Source organism: Limanda limanda, chromosome 20 (genome assembly GCF_963576545.1).
Source record: "Limanda limanda chromosome 20, fLimLim1.1, whole genome shotgun sequence".
NCBI lineage: Eukaryota > Metazoa > Chordata > Actinopteri > Pleuronectiformes > Pleuronectidae > Limanda > Limanda limanda.
In genome coordinates, this window is record NC_083655.1 from 17,444,904 (window position 1) to 17,469,717 (window position 24,814).

General features: G+C 42.7%; 1 protein-coding gene across 1 annotated transcript; it reads right to left on the minus strand.

Annotated features, from left to right (window-relative positions):
• mkxa (mohawk homeobox a) lies at positions 1-24,561 on the minus strand. Its single transcript, XM_061094208.1, has 8 exons — positions 24,386-24,561; positions 22,083-22,242; positions 18,807-18,960; positions 14,717-14,801; positions 14,370-14,623; positions 9,370-9,404; positions 1,250-1,270; positions 1-165 (listed from the first exon to the last, which is right to left on the minus strand). Exons 1-8 carry the CDS (start codon positions 24,559-24,561, stop codon positions 1-3), a joined length of 1,050 nt encoding a protein of 349 aa, XP_060950191.1.
• Positions 24,562-24,814: the final 253 nt, after the last annotated feature.

Here is a 24,814-nt window from a genome sequence, read left to right on the forward strand (position 1 = left end):
CTAATATTTCTGCAGCAGCGGCACTTTAACAGTCTTGATCTCTGCTATATGAGACGACTTCTGGATGATGCAGCTGGTGGTCCCAGAGGCGCTGTCCTTCCCCTGCGCCAAGTTGGTCAAGGCCATGGCGGCGTTGATCTCCTTCCAGTACGTCTCGTCTTTGCCCTTCACCTTTTCCTTCTGCACAGCTCCAACACCACCGCTGACACTGATGATCGGTACAACACAAGCACAGAAGAACAAAACAGGGTAGAGCATTAGAGGTCAAGTTGAGCTTGTGATGAATGACATAAAAAAGGATTTAAACTTGAGGTCAGGGGAAAAGAAAGTCAACTCACTTGTCATATTTACTTAATCCATGGTCTGTGGTTTCTGAAAGCACAAAAAGAAGAAAAAAATGGTTAATTTTGCAGAGTTCTTTGGGGTCAATGAAGATTTATTGAAATTTAGGGAAAAATACTGGTTCAGGAGTTGTGTGTGTGTGTGTGTGTGAGGTCTGCATGCGTACACCCTGGCCTGTGCAAACATGTGTTGCTCTGTTTTCTCTCTCTCTCTACTTAGATCTCGGACAAAAATGACCTTTTTGCAAGAAGCCGTCAGGAAACAAGGTGACTAATAGAATCAAGTTGAAAGATGTTTCTTATGACTCATAAACTCCATTCGCTAATATTTTGTTCAAAAACAAATGGGCCCAAGCCAGTGTAATTGAGTTGTCTGAGGAAATCAGATTGAAAATGACTGAGCGTAGACGATTTGAGTGGGAATGAGCAGCAGCAAATGAGTCAGTGAGAGAAAGATGGAGGCCTTACCTCCTTTTTCTATCTCATATGTAAAGCATTAGCAGGGAATAGCAAAGTCATTAAACAATGAAACTGAAATTTTCTTCGGGGCAACAGAGTGTGTTTATTTCAGTGATGCTCACTCAGATCGTGTGCACGTCTGTGTGTGTCTGCTCTGAACCTGTCTCCTCTTTTGGGTCCAGGTAGGTTTTGCCCAGCAATGAATACAATGACAGTGCCTTGGCATTTCATGAGGCATTAAAAGAGAACAGAGCATCTGGATTTCCTAGCTGGGCTGCCTGCAGGCGCTCTCCTAAAGTCAACTAAACACGCAGCTAAGGCTCCTGTGAGCTTTTAAGAAGTTTAGTCTTGATCAGGTAGAGCTGACTGACTGACTAAAGAATGTTCAAAAGAGGGAAAATTCCCTTCCAATCTCCATTTAGTGCAAGCAAAGTCTTTGTTATATCTACAGGTCCTTGTCTCAACAATGACTTCTTGCTCTCTTGAATGTGACTCTTTTGGGGTGGCTGTGGTAATAATGATGTATGATGGAGAAAGTCCAGCAGATAAATGTAGATGCACTTCTTTGAATGTGTATGAGAATGGTTGAATAGCAAAACTGCTCTGCTTTGAGTGGTCACAAGGCTAGAAAAGCACCATGTAAATTCACACCAATTACCATTCATCCCATAACATGTCCAACACACGTTCCAGGTACGCTCAGTCTTTTGCACAAAGGAAATGTCTAAACCTGAGCAGACATTTCAACACACCACCATCAACCACTACACAACAGTGGACCGCTGTTCCTGAGCTTGGATTTCATTCCTATGATTGTTAGACGAGATTGAAGGGTTTGCACGAGGACACTGTTAAGGATTTAGCGTTGTCGCAGACGGCCAAAGACGGAGAGACAAAACTCCTCTGGGCTCGGGGAGAATGCACACAAAAGATTTTACTGTTCTGCTTTGTCACCTCTAACCTAACCAGAGCCCTCCATGGACTTCCCAAAGATTTGGATCCGGTGTTCAGGATTTTGCAAGCTGCCATAAGTGCCTAATTATTCCCAAAGCCTTCCTCTGTTCCTCCCTTGTTTTCCAAGAGCGTTCCCGTGAAGCGTGACCCAACACTGACAGTACCGTGTTTGTAAGGTCCCTGGCTGATGTGGGCCTGATTATGAAATTTCCTGCAGTTTTCCTGTTTCTTCTGTAATAGGTGTATTCCACAGAGAGCGAGATAGACTTCGCTCTCTGCAGTTTTCTTCCGTTGACCGTTCTTAGACAGAAAGAAGAGAGAAATGTGTGCGCACGTGTGAGACAGAGATGAGGACAGGATAACCCAGAAGTCCAAACCACAGAATGAGATTTTAGGTTTTAGAGTTCCAACAAAATCCTCACACATACTCGTCTGGCCACAATTCCCCGTGGTCCTATCATTCCCTCGGTCTTTATCTTGCTTTAGCAGCGAGTCCTTTTCCCTTTTTTATTGATATTCCTCTTTTTCCTTCATCCTCTGTCCTCATCTATTTCAACTCTTGCTGCAGTGATTTGCTGTAACACCCCTCTGATCCAGGTGCTCAAGACTGACCATGCCCGTGCAGTCCAGCCAAAACAAATGCAATATTTCCCGTCTGTGTTTTAATAACGGGTGACTGTGCTATGTCAAGAATAAGCACGTCTTCCACATTTTCAAAAGCTGTTTTGGAAAGCCTTTGATTTTATCCATTCTCTTCTTAATCTCCTATTTTTTCTGAGGCTCTATTTCAACCATTTTTCAGCCACTTATTATCTTAGCCCAAATTGTGAATATCAGGAAGCAAAAGGTATCCTTTCTGCACTCTATCTCCATCTACTCTCTTGATTGTTGCCAGTGCTCCGAAGCAGATAGCTCCTGATTAAAAATGTGCACAATTCCCCATAATCACAGCGCTGTAATTGCAGGGCCAATTACACTATTTTCATGTGTTGTTCATGTTCCCAAGAAATATTAGCTCAGTGTTTACTGCTCATGTGTATAAATTGTCGGGTGACAGCACCAAAAAGGTAATCTCAGTGACATCAAAGGCAAAACGATAAGCAGAAGAAAGACGAAAGTGCCTTTTTGTGTGTTGTGAAGTCACTTTGGGCTGTGAAGTGCAGTGTGTGAGTCTTTCCATCCACAGCGTTAAGTGTTTCCAGTGTCAGTGTCGGTGTGTGTGTGAGGCAGGCACTGTCCAGATGCTGCATTCAGAACATACAGACCGTGTTTTTAAAAGACCGCATGGAGAGGTTGTGAATGCAAAGTTGAATTATGCCAACCCCCCCAACCCTTCTTAAACTGAGTATCAGTCTGTGCCCACGGGAACCCCCGATACCAGGATCTGAAAATGCACCACAGCATTCAAAAACTCTGTTTCCAAAGCCCTGTGCCTAAAACATCTAAAACTCAGATTTTTTAAAACAAGCGCAGTGCCAAAGACTCAATAAATCCCCAATAAATCACACAGGACATTTTATTATTCTCTCATTCTTCCCTCTCTGTTATTTTTTTCTTTTTTCTATCTTTACTACTCTGCTACTGAGCACTCAGGTCCACTTTGCTGTTGCCTTTGGGCTTCACCAACAGTAGGGTTTCACGGACCGCCAAAGGGGAAAGCTAAGAAGTCTGATGGTTTCTGGCGTCGCGCTGGAAATCCCAAAATACTCGCTCACTTAGCATCACCGCGGGGTAATGGAGGGAGAGCAAGAAGGGGGCAAAAAAAGAAGAAGAAAAAAACTGACAAGCTTTAACAAAACTTGGTAAGAATGAGGGAAAACAAGCAGGGGCTGACAAATTAGAGAGGGAGTGAGGTTACACCTGTTAAGACGACTGAGGAGGAGAGCGGTCGACTATCATCATTACCATCTGGTGCTGTTGTTAGCAACATACAACAATAAACAAGGCCGGCCCCGCTACAAAAACCAAGGGCTGGGCTGAATTAGGCCGACAAATAAACACACATTCACACGTTTTATATGAGATTTACATTGCAGGCTTCTATTTGGTGTTTTTATCCAAAGTGACTGATAATTGTCGATTCTAGCTGTCAAACGAAATATCTGCACGTCCATAAAAGACAACGGAGAAAACAGGTAAGAGGTATTGTTAGGTAAATAGTCTAAAATGTACTTTCTTACTGAGAGTTAGATGAGAAGATACCACTGTCATGTCTGTGCATTTAGAATGTACGGAGTTAATTTCCTTAGCGTAGCATGATGCTAGCTAACCTGGCTCTATTTTCCTAACGGCACAGCTACATTTAGAGGTTTAGGCGCATAACTTCCTGTAAAATGAATAAAAACACACTAACCAGTTTTTTCCCTAAGTTTTACCACTTTCAGAACACTTCTTTATAAGAATAAAGATGAAAATGTCTTTTTCGTACCATACCCTTTAATGATTTTATAAGTTTTAACATATGGCTTCATTAATAGTTCATTAGGCTAATCCTTTATTTATGCTGTGTAGATGAGTTCTAATGACTTATGGGTTGCCAGGTTGTGAATCATTTGTTTTATTATTATTTCTATCAAACCATCAAGTTTACAACCTGTTAATAAGTCATTAGTAAAGAGAATATCAGGTCTGAAAGTTTCTCAGCTTCTAAAACAACGTAAGAAAAACTTTAATAGTCATCAACCATCATAAATGTTAAAAGGCCGTTGATAAAATACGACAAGTCTGCGGATGTTATTGTACGTAAACACTAGAAAGCAGTGTAAAAAAAAATTGAAATTCTAGAGCTGGAGGAGGATAAACAACCTTGGGAGGGTTTTCATAACAACGTGGCAAATAGTCATTATCAGAAATATCTTAAACAAGCGATCTGTCAATAAGCCAACACATTCATGTTAACAAATGGACCCTTTATACGCTTTTTGGGGTTAAAACCCCTGAATGATACCAGACAGATGATGATATGAGTTTACTTTGACAGTAATGAGCACATTATTCTATCTCTGAAAAAGACTTAAAGTTAGATTCAAACACACACACACACTCACACACACACACACTCACACGCACAAATCCAAATCTCAATTGCTAAAGCAAGGAAATGATCTCAGCTGATTTCCTCTTAAGCACCTGATGAGAACCAGAGTGGTCTTGCAGACTTGACGATCTGCTCGCCGCTGACCTGTGAAGCCGCAGCACAGGTCAGCGTCATTATGCAGCCTCTTGGTTATATAACACAGATGGTCAAGGTCTGCGGATGAGTCAGCAGTTACTGTCACCACGAAGTGAGTCATAACGCCACTCTGGACTTAAAATGCCTTATCGTGTGTGTCATCGAGATTATACTGAATGTACCGTCTCATTCAAGTGAGTGAATGTGCAGACATGTGATTGCATGGACCAGTTAGGCTACTTTTAGCCAAATCCTCTGACCAAAAAGGAAATGACTAGCGCCTCAGGCGATACATGGCGACGTCTATCGATGCTATCTTTGATTTGACACTAACCCAAGCCACAGTCCTCAGCGTGAGGTGCGATGCTGCGCGGTCCTTCACATTTTTGGGCTTCCTTATTCATCCTTTATAGGTTTCTTTAATGATCTGTGCTTTTTATAAAGTGAAGGAGGGTCTGTAAATGAAGTTAGAGATGCCTTGGCGCTGTGCTGCCTTGCGTTCTGCCAACGTTACTTTTATATCACCCCTCCCAGTGTCTGTCTCTACGGGTGGTGAAAAAGTCCAAGTCTGAGACTCCAAGGAACCAAACTGTCAATTCCATTCAGTTAGCCAAAGACATCATACACGGCATGAATTTAATACCTTCTCCGTTTGCCCCGACAATGCCTTCATCACTTAAAAAATCATATTGAATAATTAGCTCTTACACTATTAAATCGAACATACACACGGTGACACAGCCAGACAGAAACTGAGCCGCTGCCCAAAAAAACTCCCCCCATCCGCGGCATTTCTTTTTCTGTGTTGCTCTTTTTCCGTGTCTGTGCGGCAGATGACACACTGGTGTGGCTGCGGCCGGGACAGATAACCCGGATCCAGCAACGAGGATTGCCTTGTGTGTTCTCGCTAGATGGAGAAATAATAACAGTGTTTCAGAAGTCTAAATGCTGCCAGGTCGTCATTGTGTTTACGAGTGCCAGTAAACAGAGTGTAATCAGGGCCCCAGTAAATCAGCCAAAATGAGAGGAGCGTCTCGACAGAGAAGTAAATACGTTGTCATGGCAAGTGTGTGAAAGCGTCTCCTTTATGTGCTTGTGTGGATGCGTGCGTGTGGACCGCGAGGGTGTCATGGACAAACAAACAGATAAACAAACACAAAAATCAAGGGTGGCATCAAGAAAAGGTCAGGGTTTGGGTTATGGCACGACAGCGGATGACCGCATGAAAATCAACATCACAGAAGCACTGAAGAGGAGACAGTGAAGTGACTGAAGCGACATCCACACTAGAACGTTTTCATTTGAAAATGCATCAATCTTGCAACAGATACACTTTCCGTCCACACTAGTCATGAGATCTAGAGCTGCTAAGACTGAGAGGTTTGGAATTGCTGCTGGCCCCGTTTGAGTCCGGACGGGGAGAAACTGAGATTCTTACAAATTATGATAACCACTTAAAACCACTTGCTGATTGGGTCTTTTCATCAGGATGTAGCCATCGCTAATTCCTCAAGCACCTATCACACAGACCTATTCAGAAGATAACAACTAGTGTTAGCCTCGGCTTCCATATAAGAGCACGACGCGGATAATCAATTACAAGCGTAGTTTACCATGTTGTCATTGCCAACAGCTGTTGTTGTTGGTGAATTCTGCATTTTACAATAATACAACTGTCTACATATGTACAAGAGGAGCTATTATTTAAGCAATCCGGGGTCAATTCCTGTGTCAAGCTGGACGTGAATGCTTTCATGTTGACACATGCGCATGCCAACTGTACGTCAGTGGTCACATGATATGCATTGTCAGACATGTTAGTACGTACGGAGATTAAAACTGATTAGGGGAACAAAACCTTGTCTGGAAGAAGGTTTAAAAGCAACTTTTTCAAACTAAAAGGTAGTATTGATGTAGCGTGTGAATCAGAGGGTTCGTACTTAAATGACTGACTTCAACTCATCGCTGATGACAAACAGATGAGACTGTTCATCGCTTTGATAGGACAGGTACAAAGCTGACACAACAGGGTCGACTCATCTCCTCAGCGTTGTTTGCGGTGCACAGAAGACACACTCACACACTCACACACAGGATGCATCAGAAAAAAAACTAAAACCACGCGTAAACATTATTTAGATTTTTAAGTGTTTTCATGTGCCCCAAAATATCCTTTTTTCGGGCGCCTGAGGCCAAATGATATGTTTGGCCAGCACTCACTGCATCATTATGTTGCAATTCTTCTCAGTGGTAGATTGAATTGCCCTCTCACACTCTTGGGGGATTTCTGTGTGTGTGTGTGTTCTGTGTCCCTGCTAGGTCACACCTCTGCTCTCTCATTAAACCTCGCCCTCTACTCTCTGCTCCGCTCCGTCCCGTGGGAACACAATGGAAGACTATTGTTCTAGACATGGCTCAGTTTTTAAAATGGAAACAATTTGTGTTTTATACAGACCAGGGCAGTGCGGCTCGGTTTCCCTGACTAGGCAGGCAGCTGTGCTCTCTGTATCTGATGACCTTATTATGTGTGTGTGTGTGTGTGTGTGCGTACGTCCCCGAAAGCTTTAGCCTGCTGCTGATTTTAAAGCGATCAGATTGTGAGGGCTCATTATTCTGCACTTTTCCAGTTCTATGTTAGGGAGTTGCACATAAACAGTGTCTGCGTCGATGTTTGTCTGTGAACACTTCCCCACAGGATGACGGCCACAATGAACGCCGCCTCAGTCTGCTGGTGTCTCCTCTGTTTACCTCACACCCAGCCTCCACTCACTGGTCTGAAGCCAATATCCCATCTTCCAGTGACAGAGATTCCCCATCAGGTTTTTTTTCTCTCAATGCTCTTTCACTATCTCTGTATCTTCTATCCACCTTTCCATTGGCATGGAGCTGCATCCCAGTTTAATGCCAGGATTATACCTCACCTCTGCCAACTCCCAGTCGTTCCCACCATCAGACCAGACACACCATGAAGGACACCTCACACGTTTTCATATCCTGTCCATCTCTGAAGACTCGTCATTGTGCGTAGAGTGTGAAAAATAGCTTATGTTATAAAGTTAGTTATATTATCTATTGTGTCATGCACATACAAGCACCCAGCTCACATGGGATTATATGACACCAGCTATTGTTGCAGCTGTAAAAAGTAAATTTAAGAAATCTCCCTTCCCAAGCTCTACGAATAGTTTATTTTCCTTTTATATAATCATCCATCCATCCAGTAAAAAGGAAAACAATGAACGCTGCCTTTTTCTAAAGCTAATGGTGGAGTACAAGAGCATAACTCTGAACATAGAGGTCAGTGACTCTTGTTTAAATTCTGCGTCACAGGAGCTTCAGTTGGATTTCAAGAACACATTTTTTCATATGATTGTACAACGATAGTCCTTCTATTTGTATAAATGAGGAATAAAGCTCTTACTCTGACACATACAGTAAAGTACACCACCACTATCCTCATCCAAGTCCTCTAAACTGACATTAAAGTGTCAATCCACCCAAACCCCACAACTTTGTGAAAACTGACACATTGGTTTCTGTTTCTTCCATTTGATACATTTTAAATAACGTTCACCTAATAAAAAAAGAGGCCATGTTTCATTGGCATTTAAGTCACTATCTGTGATTGTGTCTATGGCTCACAGGGGAACATTTTGCAGTTTTTTTGCGGGCTATTTGCGGTATGTGGAACTGGGTTTCTGTGGAGATGCAAACAAAGTGCATCAAATGCATCAGCAAAACATGACAACGATTATTTTGGTTCCTTTCTGATGATGGATTACAAAAAAAATATCACAAGAATAAGAGTTAGGAGCCGCCACAGACGAGCTGCAGACAACAGACTGTACATTTCATCCTCCAACATTAAATCAGACCATGGTCGCTTACAGAGAATGCAAATCATTGCCTGACTCCTTAAATAAAAGTACATTAGTTTGTGTTGCTGCCCTCAGCCACCAGTAAGTATCACCAGATCAACAAGGACTGAAAGATTCCAGATATTGTATATAAATATGGACACCTATCCTTTTCCTCTTCCTCCCACCATCCAGCACTAACCATTGGACAAGGATTCTCCAGACACGTCTTGCTTTTAAAAGGGAAATTTTTTCAATAGTCTATAATAAAAACATTATCATTATCTCCACTGCACTGGCAGGTGTTTCAGTGAGAGGTTTTTTAAACTATCTTCATGTCCAGACAACACAAGGAATAAGTGCAAGAAAAGCTCTGTTTTTTGTTTTGGGGAACTTAACCTTCACTGTGGTTTAATTGTATGTGTCACCTTATTCCCAAATCCAAGTTCAATGCCTGAACCAGCAACCATTCTCTGTATCTCATCATCCTGTCTTTCTTCTCCTGACAGGCCAATGCTTAAAAAAAAGCTCCACTCTCCATCTTGATGGAACAAGTACCTCCCTCTCCTCTTCTCATCCCTTCCACACTGAGTCCTAAAGCCCAACCTGAATCCAGTGACTCTTGGCAAAAACTTCTGTCTTGGAACAACATCCCCAACATCCTCGCCTCTCTCTCTCTCTCTCTCTCTCTCTCTCTCTCTCTCTCTCTCTCTCTCTCTCTCTCTCTCTCTCTCTCTCTCTCTCTCTCTCTCTCTCTCTCTCTCTCTCTCCTTCTCTCTGTCACTCTCGCTCTCTCCTTTCCTATGAAACTGTGGAAAGAGCAAGTTGAAGCCAGTTTATCCACATCTTTGGATTCCAGATGAGGAGTCCTGAGCCATCACTGTCCGGGAGTGGCTCATTGTCTCCGAGCGGCCGCGTGCTGAGCATTGTCTGTCTGTTGCTCTGTGGCCCACTTTGAATTACACCACCGCTCACCAGCAAACACTGACGACTCTTAAATCAGCCACAACAGCCACAAACGCTCAACAACGCTGCTGTATAAATCATCACAGTTGGGCTTCTCAGAGGAAACAAGAGAGACAATAACAGTGGAGAAAACCCAGTTAATTATATCCTGTTAGTCAAAATATTAAAACAGCCAAGATGATAATCTCTTTCTATCACGAACAACCATCACATCTTCCTGCCTTTTATACCTCAAGAAAAGAAATCCAAACATTCTTGAACTTTTCCACATTAAGACGACATTTCTTCCATTCACCTGGACGCGTCCTGTGACACTAAACTCTCCAGGATTCAATAACTGTCTGGCAGTCACACTGTGGCCTAATATGAAAGGCCCCTGGGATCTCAGCTGCTGCCGAACTGTTTTCATTGAACAGATTAATGTGTGTTTTTACACACATTTGATTAGTACCACTATAGGTGTAGGGCTATGAAAAAGGGTAGACTTATTCTAGAAGGAAAGTAGCAGGGAAATGGAGAGTATTCAGACAAATAATAAAGATGCTTGCTGAACTATTTTTTTTCTTCATGCCAGTAGTTGATTGAAATATCTGTTTCAAAGAAACTGACAAAGAAATTTGTGCAAAAATCATTAGTGCTTTCAGGATGAACTCAAACAACTTTGGTGATGCCCTGACACTTGACATTTGTGGTTGTGACTTTTGGATGGACTGCCATGAAATTGTGTATTTATGTGCTTCATAAATAAAAGAAACCATCATGGGATCAAAGAAGTTCCAACACTACGACAAGCAAAGACCTCGAGACGCTCCCTTCTGTTTCCTCCGTACTTTGTGTTTTTAGGTCTAATTAACAAATACGATCATTCTTACACTTTAAACTGAGGGGGCAAATAGCCCCCTCAACACATCAGCAGTTTTATGGCTGTACCATTAAGAAGATCCCTCATCAGAAAATCTTATTTTTTTTTCATTATCTTAATTTATTACATGCGCTTTTGAAAGATGCACATTAAAATTGAATTTTTGGAAACTCATTAGAGGCCACTGCCTTGCTTTCAACTATATGTACTTTTCCACATCAATAGAGACATTGGCACATTCACCATCAGGCTACTGTGCTCGGCTGAAATCAGAGACCATAAAGGAGAGAACCTGAGAAAATGTACCACTGTCAGCCTTGTGTAAAATGTCTGACCGAGATCGCTGGGTCCCCGTCCGCAGAAACGTTGGGAGTTATTTGGCGTATAATGATCCATATGATATCGGACGGGGCGCAATCTGGTACTGAGCAAGAAGAAAAACATTCAGCCAGATTCCTGCCATTTAATATCCCATTAAAGGGTAATTTGGCATGAAACCCCTGGCATGTGTGATGGAATTCTACTGCTCCTTGTGTTCAATGAAATTCCCCAAAGGCTTTTGCCTGTAGGTGTATGTGCATGTGGGTGTTTATACTGGATGTGTGCGCCTGTGCTTGTATGAGGCCCGTGAATTGAACACGAGTGTGTGTGTGTGTGTGTGTGTCCTTTCAAGCCAGCAGAAGTTTAGTTTTCCACTGGGGTAAATCTACACTCTCCATCTCCTGCCACGTCTGACTGCCCTCTGTAGTCACAGATAACACTGTGGGCTCAGGCCGCGGCCACAACAGCCAACTGGCCCGCTAATGGACTTTTGGCCAATGGTATGATGGTTGCCAGGCACGCCACTTCTGCTTGGACCAATCACAATTGTTTTACAGGCATGGAATTCAGCAAAAGAATGTGCCAAGAGACATCGTTCGAGCTCTTTCTTTCAAGTTCAAATTCTTTTCCTCCTTGCTGCCTGAGCGACATTTTGTCACTGTCAAAAAGAAACCAGGGGAACATTCAGAGAGCTTAAGTCTTATTTATTCTGTCTGTTTTTCCTCAGTTTACCTGCTGTAAGTACAGATTTATGTGAAATCCGCAGCTCAGGGAAGGATTTTTCTCCTATTATGAAAACACAATAAAACAATTTGCAAAGAGAAATGTGTTCACTACAAAAATATCTGGAATGTGCAAACCACAGGGGAAAAAAAAAACACGGCAGAGGAAATGATGCAAACCCGAGCTTAAAATTATTTCTCTGACTCCCGCTTTCAATTGCTCTGTCTGCGTCGGCGAGATCAGATGTGGAACTAAAATTTCATTCTCTCGACTTTTCTTTGTTTCATGTCTTCAGCTGGGCGATCGGACCACGAGGGCCCCAGCAGGTGTTCGATCCCATGAGTCAACACTGCTTCAGAGAATTTTCCATGTGCGGACTCAAAAAGCTTCTCTTGCATGTAACAGAGTAACACTTCTGTGAATGTGCCAAAGCATGAGAAATCCAAGAGGGAGACGCCAGGGCCAAGAAATTATATTAACCATAGAGATAAAATAGTTATTCTCTATTAAAAACAGCAGGCCGGCCAGGTGAATTAATCCTCTTTCTGGGATTTCTCTTATTAAAATCTGGTAGAGAGGGCGTTATAAGTCTCACTTGGTCTATCCATCTTTTTCTTCCTTCTCCATCTGTGAGTCCCAGCAGGTGCTTTGCTGTGAAAAAGCCTGATGTTCGTTCAGGTCACAGGGTTTTGAGTTTTTTTGATCAGGAGGACTGTAGCAGTCGCAGTCGCTGATGCATTTTATACAAAGTCTGCTCACACACACACACACACACACACACACACACACACACACACACACACACACACACACACATAGACACACACTCCACCCTGCATCATGCTCCGATAATCTAAAACACATTTGTCCATAAGAGGAGCTTTGAATGAAGCACAATAAAACCTGCTCTTCTCCACACAAAGCCCACGTCCTCCGTCACTCCATCACCTCCACCTTCAGATCCGCCCCCTCTGGGCCCCGACCTCACTCAACAGAGAACGAAAACATCACTGTCGGTCGGCTATGAAGTCTGTCTGAACAAAGGGGCAGTGTTCTCACAATGAAGAAGAAAGATCTGACCGTGATTGTTCACGGCTCAGCTGAGCTGTGAACCGACACGTTGATAAAGCCTGAGTTTTGTGATTGGCAAGAGCCTGACAGCAGATTCGCAGATTCACAGCAGAACATGAGCGTCAATGAGAAACACTCTGAGATTTTTTCACCTCAATTAAGTTAAACTAAGTTTCCCTGCTGCCCTGAATACATGAGTTAGCCAAACTCAACATTAGTAATTGGCTCAAAGTGAGACCAATGGAAGGTTTAATGTAACATTTTAAAAAAAACTACAAATCTGTCATATGAAGTCAGCAGCAAGAATTCTGCAAATTTTCTTTCTTTAGAAAATTATTTTTTAAAGTGAACACTGTAGATCATTCACCAAACAAATTGTTCCAAAGTCACAAAACTTCTATTTTAATATTCTGAAATTGAATGATATTTAAAACAGAAAATTATACATTTTAATATGAAACTTTAACAAAAGTTAATTACATTATGTTAATGATAAATTATATGTGGATTATGTTTAATTCCTGTAGGAATTTTTACCGTGATTATAGATTATAGATAGATATACATTTTGCAATGAATGCTTGATTTATATTTAGTTTCTTTACTTCTCTATTCACATTTGTTTTTTTTAATTCAATTTGAAAATAATGTGTTAAAATGTGCTAAACTGAAGAGCTGCCTAGCAAAGATGTCCTATTAAACACATGGAAGTAACATAGTGTGCAAGGTTTATGGGATTATTGCCTTTTAGTCACTAATTTCTCCACATTTGTTTTGTGTTACCTTCATGAAAACAATATGAAAACGGCCAGAAAGAAAAGAATAAAACCTCAGGCTTCACCTCCCTCTGGATGGAAAACTAAGCTGATACCCTCAGCTCTGTTGAACATCTGCGATAATATTATCTGCAATAATAATCTAATGCAAATGGGACTTTTTAATGTTATAATGCATTTGCAGGAAACACTCATCAATCATTTTAATCAAAAAAAATGTGGACAGTTCTGCGTAACTTCATGTTGTTTTTTTTAAAGCCGAGGTGAAATGTAAAAATCTTTCCGTATCACATGCTGCTGACACACAAACCCAGCTTGACTTCCTAGTCGCTGCTCTCTCAGCAGGACCTCGAGTAGGATCAAAGACATGCCAAACAGTAGTCTGAGGGTGAGCATGTTCCATATGGCTCTGTTGTGTCTGGCCTGTTAGAGCCTGGTCAGGAGAGCTGGATGGGAGGAATTCCTTCTATGCTCGGCTGGAGTGAGGAGGGGGAGAAAGGGCCACTGTGCTAAATTGTGTGCGTGTGTTAAAAGTGGCAATACATGAGTGTGTGTATGTGTGTTTGACACATGAAGGAGCACTATTTTTAAGGCTCAGGGTCCTTTTTAACAGCATCTTTAGTCAGTAGTGACAATAATCACCTTGAGCTGCATAAGGCCTGTTTTGAATAAAAGTATGGAGGTGTGATAATGGAGCCGCAGTGTGATACAGAGAGAAGGCAGGCGTTTGGAAATAATGGAGCAGCTGCAGGAATTAAAACAAAATGTGCAGATGGTGGGGGACAGAAAGAGAACAAAAGTGAAGGATGTCGTGTGTGAGAGGGAGACTCTTGAAGGGGAAAGAATGTGAGAAATGTGGCTCCTTACCAGCCCGATAAACAAAGTTCGCCTCGGCCTCGGAGGAGGACGGCGAGAGCAGCTCGTCGTCATACTCGTTGGAGCTGAAGGAGCCGGAGTGGTTCCTCTTGCGAGCGTCCATGACGGCGTTGGCCACCATGACGTGGCGCAGGGAGTCGTTCAGGTAGCGGTGCAACAGGCTGCTCTTGTACTTGGGTGGAGACACGTAGTCCTCGGCCAGTGAGGCGGCTTCGGCGGCTGAGCGCAGCCCTGCGCCCATACCCATGCCCATGCCCATGCCCATGCCCATGCCCATACTCATGCCCATGCCCATACTCATGCCCATGCCCATGGCCATGCCCATGCCCACCATGGAGGAGCCCTCCTTCTTGATGACACTCTGGTACATGGGCTTGGTGAGCTCCTCTGGGCCGCTCTGTGTCCTCTGAGGGTTGTCACCATCTACAATAACAAAGGGAAAATCAGACAAAAAAAGATTCAGATTTTTAGTTTTTTCACTCGTGCAGAAAAAAAAATAGTATACTTATCATCTCCAAAGCAAAGGGCATATTTTTCCAGTATTTTTTACTAATACTAATACTATTATTTTATTGTTGTTTTAATGTATTTTTCTTTCACCTGCAACTGAAAAGCATTTATACTACGTATAGTAGTAATTTATATAGTTTCCTGCATACTGAATCTATCCTCCTTCTTATCACTATTATCAGTTGTTGTATAAGGTTTTAGTTTTGGATTAAATGTTAATTTTTTGGTAATTATTAGGAGTTCTGTTAGTTTTGATGCAGTTCAGGATTCACAGCTAAAAACGTTCTATGATGCTGTTTATTCCTGCCTTGTCAAATTTAAATAAATTAAACATGTAGTTTAGTTTGTCATTAGTTTTCAATTTCTTCACACTTTTGATTTCTCTCCTCTTACAGATTTAATGCCACAACAACAATTGTCACCGATATCTGCAAAGACCTTCACGAGATTTGATATAAGTGTATGATTTATCTTGTTTATAATGTTTTTTTGTAAGTTTCATTAATAGCTCCCCCCACACATAAACACAATACTAACAACAAACTTTCTATTTCATATCATGATTTATGTAACATTCTCTATTCAAATATAAAAATATTACTTCAAAACATTATCAGTATCAATGCTCCCAGCATCAACATTTTCTTTAATAAATGTTTCACTGATTTACATTGTGTAACTTCTGTGCATCGCATGTTCACCCCCACTGAGTCAGATTCAAGATTAGTTTGACGTCCCCTCACTCTAAGTGCGGGAGCCGGGGGATTTCAACCCGGCGCCCCTGCCCCTCTTGTTGGCATTGTCTCAAGAGCAGAAAGCCTATAGCCGAGACTTCCTCCACGTCAGAAGCTCGTAGCCCCGCTGTTCCCCTGCAGAAATAAATAATTTCCAGGACGATCTGCAGCTGAAGTGATTGAATTAGAGCACGGGTCCCTTCCCGATGAAAAGAAACTGAGAGGGGGGGGAGAAAGATAAAACACTGCACTGAAAAACCAGATATCCTCTGGCAACAGTGAAATCAGGGAGAAGTTCACTGTAGATACTGTCCCTGCCAAGACTGTAATTTAGTAATTTGGGCAGGTTGGACATTCGATTCAGTGCGGGCCAAATGAAAATTATAGCTCCCACATATCAGAAACACATGGAGGTATCGTACTTGCCCTTCTTCCCCTGCGCTGACTGAGGTAGAACTTGGTGAACGCTCAGCAGTCTCCTCTGAAACCACATGAGCCATAATGGAATTGTCATTATAATCCCATGACAGGGTCCTTAACAATTTATGTCTGCCATCTTTAAAAGAAAAAAGTCTCTTTTCACACCTCCATGACAGCACGTTCTCTACATATCCATTGCAGAAAATAACAGTTCCTCTCTTGGACTTGCTACTGTACAAAACAAGCCAGACCATTTCAGGACAGTAAGAGGAATGTATAGCGGGTCAGTGGGGTCAGGTCTGGCCCCGAAAATAGCCTCTGGAACAAAAGCATAGGCATAAAAAACATAATGTAGGGCTTTTCAGTGCATGGGTCCGAAGTAGGAGCAAGCTGCGGAGAGCTTCATAACCATAACGTGACAGGGAGAAGAGTCAGGGAGATATACCGAGCCTCCGGTGGTACGGTGGCCTGTGGCGCACACAATGCAAACACCATGCACACATTCCTCTGTCGGCCGCACGCTCAGCCTCCACTCCTCCAAAAATCTAATTAGAGATCACCGACACCACAGCGCTCTTCCTTTCTGTAAATTCTTTAAGCTGCGTGAGCATGTACGTTTCATTTATTCTTTCATTTTTTTTTTTTTAAATGTTTCCTGAACCATGTTTTCTAAGCTGTCAAGTGAGTTGAGAACGCCACCCGCTCCGTTGGAAATCAGCATGTGTCTGCCATAAATACACGGTTGACAGCGAGCCGCTCGTTTCCAATTGCAGGCTGGGAGACAGGGGTTGGCTCAGCGGGGTGTCTTAATGACAGCGTGGTGCAGCCCGCTGGCCTCGGCGCCTCTTGGCCCGGTCACACGCTCGCCATTTATATACACCCAGAACATGACTCTGCATAGCATCAGCCCACTTTAACCCAGGCGCACAGGAAGATGGTCTGGCCTTAGGCCTTGTTTCATGTCATAATGCTAGATTTGAATTTTGGGGGCAAAACAAGTATGATGTAAGGAGCCTTCACTGGTCATTCTGTACAAAGAGCACCAGGTTCACAACAGAGTGGGGCCAATTTATAATGGACGTCTGAGGCATTAGGACGTCTTATCTTTGAAATGATCATCCATCACTTTGATGGATGGAGCAGTTACGCAAATGGAAAAGTTTTCCGCATTACTTTAATACGCTGTATATGCCAATCAAAGAAATTCAATGATTTTCAAATTTGACATTCTAGAATATTACTTTAGATTTAGCATTCGTATAGTGCAGGTATTTATAGAAGTGAACTGTAGAATAACCCCAAACTTGCTTGGTCATCATAACATGGAACCATAACCAAGGAGATAAAGTGTCACGGACACAATTCTGATGACTAACACAGCTGTGAGGGGGAATTGCAAAATATATAATGATTTTAACATTATTTTCAGTTATATAGATTAAGTAAAGATGGAAAACATACCCCGGCCATAAGAAAAAAATAAACTGACGTAAATGTATGCAGACATAGGTAATATCTAAAGTGTAACTGTAACTGAAATATTAAAGACCCAATTGTCTTGGATACTTTTTAACGTTTTCTGTTGCCCTGAATCTGCATCACACCTCAGAGCCAGTCATAGTCATAGAAAGAGAAGGACAACAGCCAGCTCTACAACTGTGGATTAATCTGATACCATAGGTCCCAGTATACAGTAAGAGGAAAGTTACAAATTAAAGAGAGCATCATCATTGGATGCAGAATGGTGTAAGTTTAATATTAAATTGTAGAAAAGACTGCAGCATTGAGGAAAATGAGAGAGAAAGAGAGAGAGAGAGCGAGAGAGAGAGAGAGAGAGTGAGAGAGAGAGGGAAAGCGAGAGAGAGAGAGAAGAGTGCTCCGTAATGTTATCTCCATCAATTATAAATCATAAAGTTACAGCTCCTGTGTCGAGGGACAGATCACATTTGATTTTATGACTTTGAATCTCTTGTGTCCTAAACCACTGGATCCAACTCTCCTTCTGCAACTGTAGAGCATCTTTCATGATACCCTTCTGACGTAAGGGCTGTTTTCTCAGACTTGACAGAGCTCCTCGAGAGCCACAGAGCATATTATACAAGTGCTTTTACAACTGAGTAGAAGTCCATACGAGTAAAGTATTATTCAGTAATATTCTGCAGCAGGCAGCAGGGCATGTTCAAGATTTGAGAACAATCAATAACATTTCTTCCTCCGCCAGTTGCAGAACTTTAAAACTTGCCCGGCCTTGTGAAACATATTAATTCCTGTTTAACTAGATGTTAGTTGGCACCACTGCGCTAACCTCAGTCCAACGACTATATTATATGATATTTAAAGAATTATATTAGGGAACATGATATTTAAAATGGGGAAAGTGACATCAGGATTATTAAAAGACTATTTTTCAGTATGACTACATGTGGCATTTCATCGGCAAGAGGGTGTACCCTGGAGTCCCCTTTGAGATTAATGTTCCGTGATTATTCCTATGCATCACAGGCTATAGCCCATCCATCACACAGTAAATTCATACAGTGTAACCTCTGTCAGTTGGTGCAATTCCCTGTGAAATGTTTGATTAAATAACCTATAAACCTCCTGTTACACTGTGAACCTGGGGTCCTCAGACCTCGGGGGCAGCTGCCTACATCTCAGCAGTCAAGCTGTGATATCGGTGAATTCTCCACTTTTGCAACACACACCTTGTGTAACTTGGACCGTAAGAGTGAAACTGACGCTGTATTGTTGTAAGAGGACGTACCTTCCGAGCAGCTGTCGTCACTGCTGACGCTGAGCCTCTCTGCGTTGCCCTGAACGTATTTGTTGTAGAGTTTGATCCTGAGCGCCCAGCTGAGGTCTGGCTGCCTCACCGTGTTCTTCAGCCGCCTCCTGGCATTAGCAAACCAGTTGGACACCTGAGAGAGAGAGAAGGATAGGAGAAAGTGGGAGCAAACGGCAAATAGGAGCATTATTGTTTGGATTCCAAACACTTCCACATCCGTATCAAAACAAAGACTATACTTTATGAAAATGTCTGCTCTCGGCCCGCCACCGGTCTGATTCAGACGAGCCGAGAGGGGCTGAGGCTGAGGAGAGGATCAGAGTCAGGTTGCGGTGCAGCTCTCTGAAACTGAGCTTTGAGAAACATCCCAGACGCTCCGGAGAGACGCATCTTTTCTGTATCAACACCATTCAGAAACATTTGACACACTCCAAGTACCGGACAGACAGTGAACGCAACGTTTCATTAACCAATGTTCCGACCGAGATGTACGTCTCCCCCCCCCCACCCCCCACCCCCATGCTTATTCTGGACTCGCACAAATTTTTCCCAACACTGTCTTCAAGAGGCAATAAAAAAGACACTTGAGCTGGCACCCGTCCTTTCACTGGGAAGGGAGACCATTAGATGTTATACTAGAATAACTTTTCATGCTCAATAGATTTCAAGCAGCTTATGAAGGGGCTGGGACAGGGGCCTTATGCTAGAGTACTTATTTTTTCTGATCCTCTCATTCAGTTTCGTGTTTCTCGTTAACTAGGACCATCCCACATCCCTTTGTCTCGAGCCCTGCAGCGCTGTGGCACTCCACGGGGAAGGCGGCATCCAGTACATGTGGCTCGGGCTGAGGGGAGGCGAGGTGAGACCAGGCAAGGCACGGGCCTGCTCGCTAATGAGGACTGGAGGAAAGATGGCTGTCACTGGGGGTGAGAGAAAACAGAGAGGGGGGGAGGAGGAGGAGGATGATGCCACACTTGCTCAAATGACACCGGCAGAGAGAACGGGGGGGGGGGGGGTGGGACTGAGCAGCCAAACCAGCTCTTTCCCCCACGGCCTGTCTGCACTGGGTGAACCGTGGAGGAGACGGCATGCAGGCACGGCGAGGGATTTCAGCGGTGGTGGAGAGATGGCACCGGCTTGTGAAGAAACAGTTCACAACATTTACATGGAAAAAAGGAGCTGTTACGCTCCGACGTGACAGATTTAGTTGCTTCGGACACCAGGTGGGAGCACGCTGGGAAAACTGCACAGGGAGTGATGCGTTCTACAATACTGGCAGCGGAGACCTTTGGACCAAATAGTGGAAGAAGTGGGTCGTTCTTAGCCTCCATGAACGGATGGGGAGGGAAAAAGAGCTGCCACCTTAGGGCTGCAGCTATTTTAATATTCAATAAAAATAAAAAATGTTTTTTTTAGAATAATTGATTCATTGTTAGAGAAAGAGAGACAAGAGTGAAAAACATCTGTCACATGTTCCCAGATCTCAAGGGGACATCTTAAAGTTGCTTGTTGTGGCCAAACGGAAGTCGTAAAACCAAAAATAATCTAATTCTTTTGTCATCAACGAAGAAAAAACGGACACAAGCTGCATGTTTTTACAGCTAAGAAAGTAGAAACAGATATCAGATATTTAAACCTGATGAATGACAATGATTAATTGATTGCAACAATTATTGGCAATTGATTTTCTCTTGATCAGCTCAGCGCCACAAATTAAAAAAGACGACGACAAATAATAACTTGCTTAGATAATCCACAGATCCCCCTGAGGACCTCTTTCATGGTGGAAAATGTGATGGAAATAATTTACCTTCGTGTCACCTCTCTCGCTCAGATTCACAAAATCTTCCACTGACCTTTGACACCACCGCTGCTGCTATTTAGGTGTCAGCTTAAATGAATGCGTGTTTGGGATTGCTCGTGTGTGTGTGTGTGTGTGTGTGTGTGTGTGTGTGTGTGTGTGTGTGTGTGTGTGTGTGTGTGTGTGTGTGTTCACAGCACGGCATCCCACTGTCCAACACAAAGCATTCCTCTGCACTCTGCTCGCGCTCACCAAAACAAACAGCTCCATCAGGCCCCCAAAATGAGAACCAGATTAAGCGACGTGGCCGGCGGCCCGAAAAAACTGCTGCAGACGTTCTGAGGCCGTATCAGTGACCTTGTCAACCAGATGATACTGTACATACACAGCTGGATGCACCAGACACAATATACACTCGTATTCACCACTGGGTTTTCCTCTAAGTGGTGTGTTTGTCAGCTCTTCCACGTTGCTCTGGTATTATCAGTAGAGGGTGCAATAGAACTTAAGGCATAAAGAAAATCCTGTATTCATTAATGCAGTGTATCCAGTGTGGATCAGCAGTGTGGGTCAGGGGCTTTTTGGGGTCTGCTGAGAAATAAAATGGATCATGTAAGAAATAAAAGAACGAGAAATAAGGAAATACTTATGTAAAGCTATTTTTCAAGATTTAAAATAAAAATTTTAAAAACAACCAAAAGAAATAAGAAACTGAGCAGTTTGTTTGAGCGATTTTAAATCAAGAATCACTGACTTAGACAACTCCAACTTTCATTTAGGACGACAGCAGCTTTTACCAATAAGTGTGAAATTACAAATGAATGAAGATAATAGAACTGTAGCATTAGGAAGAAATAGAAATAAACATCAACGGTGCAACAGAACTACAATACAACATAGTGCAGACCTAACGACCTCCGAAATGTATTAGATTTGAATGAGATGAGAAAATAAAATGACTTTTTGCTTATAATGCAATGTGACAAGAGTTGATAAGTCTAAATTACTTTCTTAATGGGTCATAATTCTACAAAGGTCACAGCCAAAGACACAGAACACGACTACAATTTGAATTTATGACTACAAGCTTCACACTGCTTTGGAATAAGAAGGAACCAATGTAACTGCCAACCGTAGCATTTGGAAGAAAAGCTGAATTAACAATTCACCGCTGCATGAGAGCTGTAAAATAAACAGTTCAAGATGTAAAAACACTTTGGACCCAAACGCTCCTAATTGCAAATGCAAGTTCAAATCCAGCTTTTCAGACCTAATTAGACAGACACTAAACCAAAGGGATCAAATCTCCCTTCTCCCCCCTCACCGATCACACTCATGAATGGTCCATAAACTCCCTCTCACTTTTTTCACTTATGCAGCATTACATTTTTGTGATTACTATCATTATTATTAGCTGTCTGGCAGCTTGACAGAGTCGACAACAATAGACTCACCTGGACCAGGGTCATTTGTGAGCCGAGGGCCAGCAGGATTTTCTCCGTCTTGGTGGGGTAGGGGTTGTCTCTGTGCTTGTAGAGCCACTGCTTGAGCGGCCGCGCCATGTCCTGCAGGGCCTGGCGCTTGTGTCGGACTTTGCCGCCACCGGGACGACCCCTGTGGAAAATAAGTTGGCTTAGTATTTAGCCAGATATTAGATAGAATATACAGTATAAGGCTAAATCATTCCTTGTTGTTCAGTTATTATATTAAGTAGTATTGATTTCTCTTTTTAAACTAACAATCAGACACGTCAGCCTAAAGCACGTGCAGGATGTGGTTGTTCTTTGTGTCCAAGATAAACATTTTGACAAGTTTGCTTTATGCATACTACACTTCATGACAGAATTTAAATTTATTTCTCCTTTTTCAAATGGAAATTAAAATGTGGCCTTAAACTCATCAACCAGAACCAGTGTTGTTTATCGAAGTGAACCAAACAATGTAACACAGCTGCAAGTACTCTGCATGTAGTCTGAGCTGGCCAGTCATGACACGTAAAGTGAACACTCTCTATACAGTGTGCAATTTTCTCACCCAAAGCACTGCAAATTAAGCAAGGACACATTGGAGGAGGGGAGACAGAGAGGGAGAGAGACTGAAGCAGGCAGAGAGAGAGAGAGAAGCAGACGGCTGCTCGCAGTTTTCTTTTCATTGTGGGTCCCACAAACCACCAACACGTTGCAATGAAACAAACAAAAACATTTTTTGCCAGATTAACATTTTACACGTGGGCGAAGTGGATCAAGAACAATGTAGCTGGGTCACGAACGCAGCCAAGCCATCACACAGGGGAGTGACCCAAAAACAAAAATTATACTTCTGAAGAAAAGAGCTGTGACACATGTCCAGAGGATGCATACACAAAAAACATCACATCAGAAATCTGCCGTGGGTTGGAAATACAGCCAGTGGGCTTTTAGGGTTCAGCTGTTAGAAGAAGTCTGTAGTGGGGTTGCAAAAAAAACCACCACAAACTAACCTGAAATTCATTACTGAGTCCCTAAAGGAACATTTAAACTGTATCTAAAGCCGTCCATCGTCTTTCCCGAGCTGTGAGGGATCCTCACCTGTAGCTCCAGGTTTTATGAACCTGTAGATGTCAGTGTGGTGCTGTGCTCTGCTTCTTCTTTTATCTCACCAGAAAAAAAAAGCTCCACTGACTGCAGATGTAACATATTTTAGTCTAACCTCAAGTCTGCCCGAGGTCCATGTTCTACAAATATTTTCCTTGTAATCTAGATCGGTATGAACATCCTAAAGGACATTTTACTCGGTGTTCTGAACTTCTCGTGCACATAAACACCCACACAAACTCTCACACACTTCTTTTTAAAAATAATTTAATTTTTCTCATTAGTCCTGATGTGTCCCCTGAGGTGAGACGTCACACTTTATGATTACAGGTTCATAGGCGTCTTAAGGGCACTGCTTCCCCTCAGTTGTCTCCTATCTTGGCCACTGCACATTCAAACAAACATGTAATATCAGGACATGACCTTCACTTACACCTGCTCCCTGTCACTGAAAAACAAAACAAAATAAAATATAAACTTAAGATGTGGTCGACTAGACCACACAGCGAGTTGAAGGACGAACTTCTTTATTAGACACAGATGGAGACTTCTATGAGACACGCTACCGAACAAGGTTGACCTACTTATTAATTTTAAGATTAGGTGTCCACATTAACACCCAAATGAAGACGAAGGGTATAATTTCCTGATCTCTTATTGCACTAAAGCCAAGTGGGAAAAAACAGACTGGAACATCAGATTAGTGTTTAAGTCTTAAGGTAAAGCATGAGTGGTTTTCCACATGTAAATCTCATCCAATGTGGTTATTTTATCTGTGCGTAATCGTTGGATTTCTGGGGTAAACGGTTACTTTTTACGCAGCCACAGAAACGAATTGATCTGTTTGAAATGTAAAGAATTGTTACAAAACCCAATGGGGCTTGTGCTCATATAAATATCAGCGATACATCTTTACAGTGATATGACGCACGACGCCCGGCGTGAGCTTGATATTTCTGAATCTGTCTTATCACGCGCACTGGGTGGAGATACGATCTCAGAGCTCTCCAAGCGAAGCCAGCGCTTTTGTTCACACAACTTTGTGCTGAGCGAAACAACCGTGAAATAGAGGTATTCCTCGCGGGGCTTCCGGCACTCCAGTTAATCCTCATGTTAATACAAGCCACACACATGCCGGGCAGCAGCAGCGTTAAACACAGCAGCGCAGGGGCGCGCACACATACCCGCTCCGTCTGTGTCGGATGGCCTGGTTGTCTCTGATGCTCTGGTTGCTGGACAGCAGGTCTGGATGCTGGCCGTCGATGACTTCGAGATAATTTCTGCTGCTCATCTCCACCTCCTTCGCCTTCTCCTCGAACAGGACCTGGCTGCTCAGCTTGTTAAACACAATGGTGTTCATCTTGGGTCAGATAGTCCACCCGATTTCTCTGGTGCGCAAAAATGTTTTAAAAAAGGAAGAAAAAAAATACAGATCTCCTAGGTTTTGTCACAGTGGCCCCGCGTCTCTCCTGTGGAACAAGGGAAGATATTTTACAAGACGTGTAAGTGGTCGTGAACTAAATGATTATAGGGAAATAAAACTTTGATATCAGGGAAATAATAAACAGAACAGAATTTATATTAGTCCCTGACAAAACACACGTTAAGCATTA

Excerpts from the sequence above, each read along its gene's own strand:
- mkxa (XM_061094208.1), bottom strand. The coding sequence starts at position 24,561 with ATGAACACCATTGTGTTTAACAAGCTGAGCAGCCAGGTCCTGTTCGAG. Across the intron at positions 22,243-24,385 it reads ATCCGACACAGACGGAGCGG|GGGTCGTCCCGGTGGCGGCA; the intron begins GTATGTGTGCGC and ends TATTTTCCACAG. Across the intron at positions 9,405-14,369 it reads GAACTTTGTTTATCGGGCTG|AGTCACTGGATTCAGGTTGG; the intron begins GTAAGGAGCCAC and ends GTTTTTGCCAAG.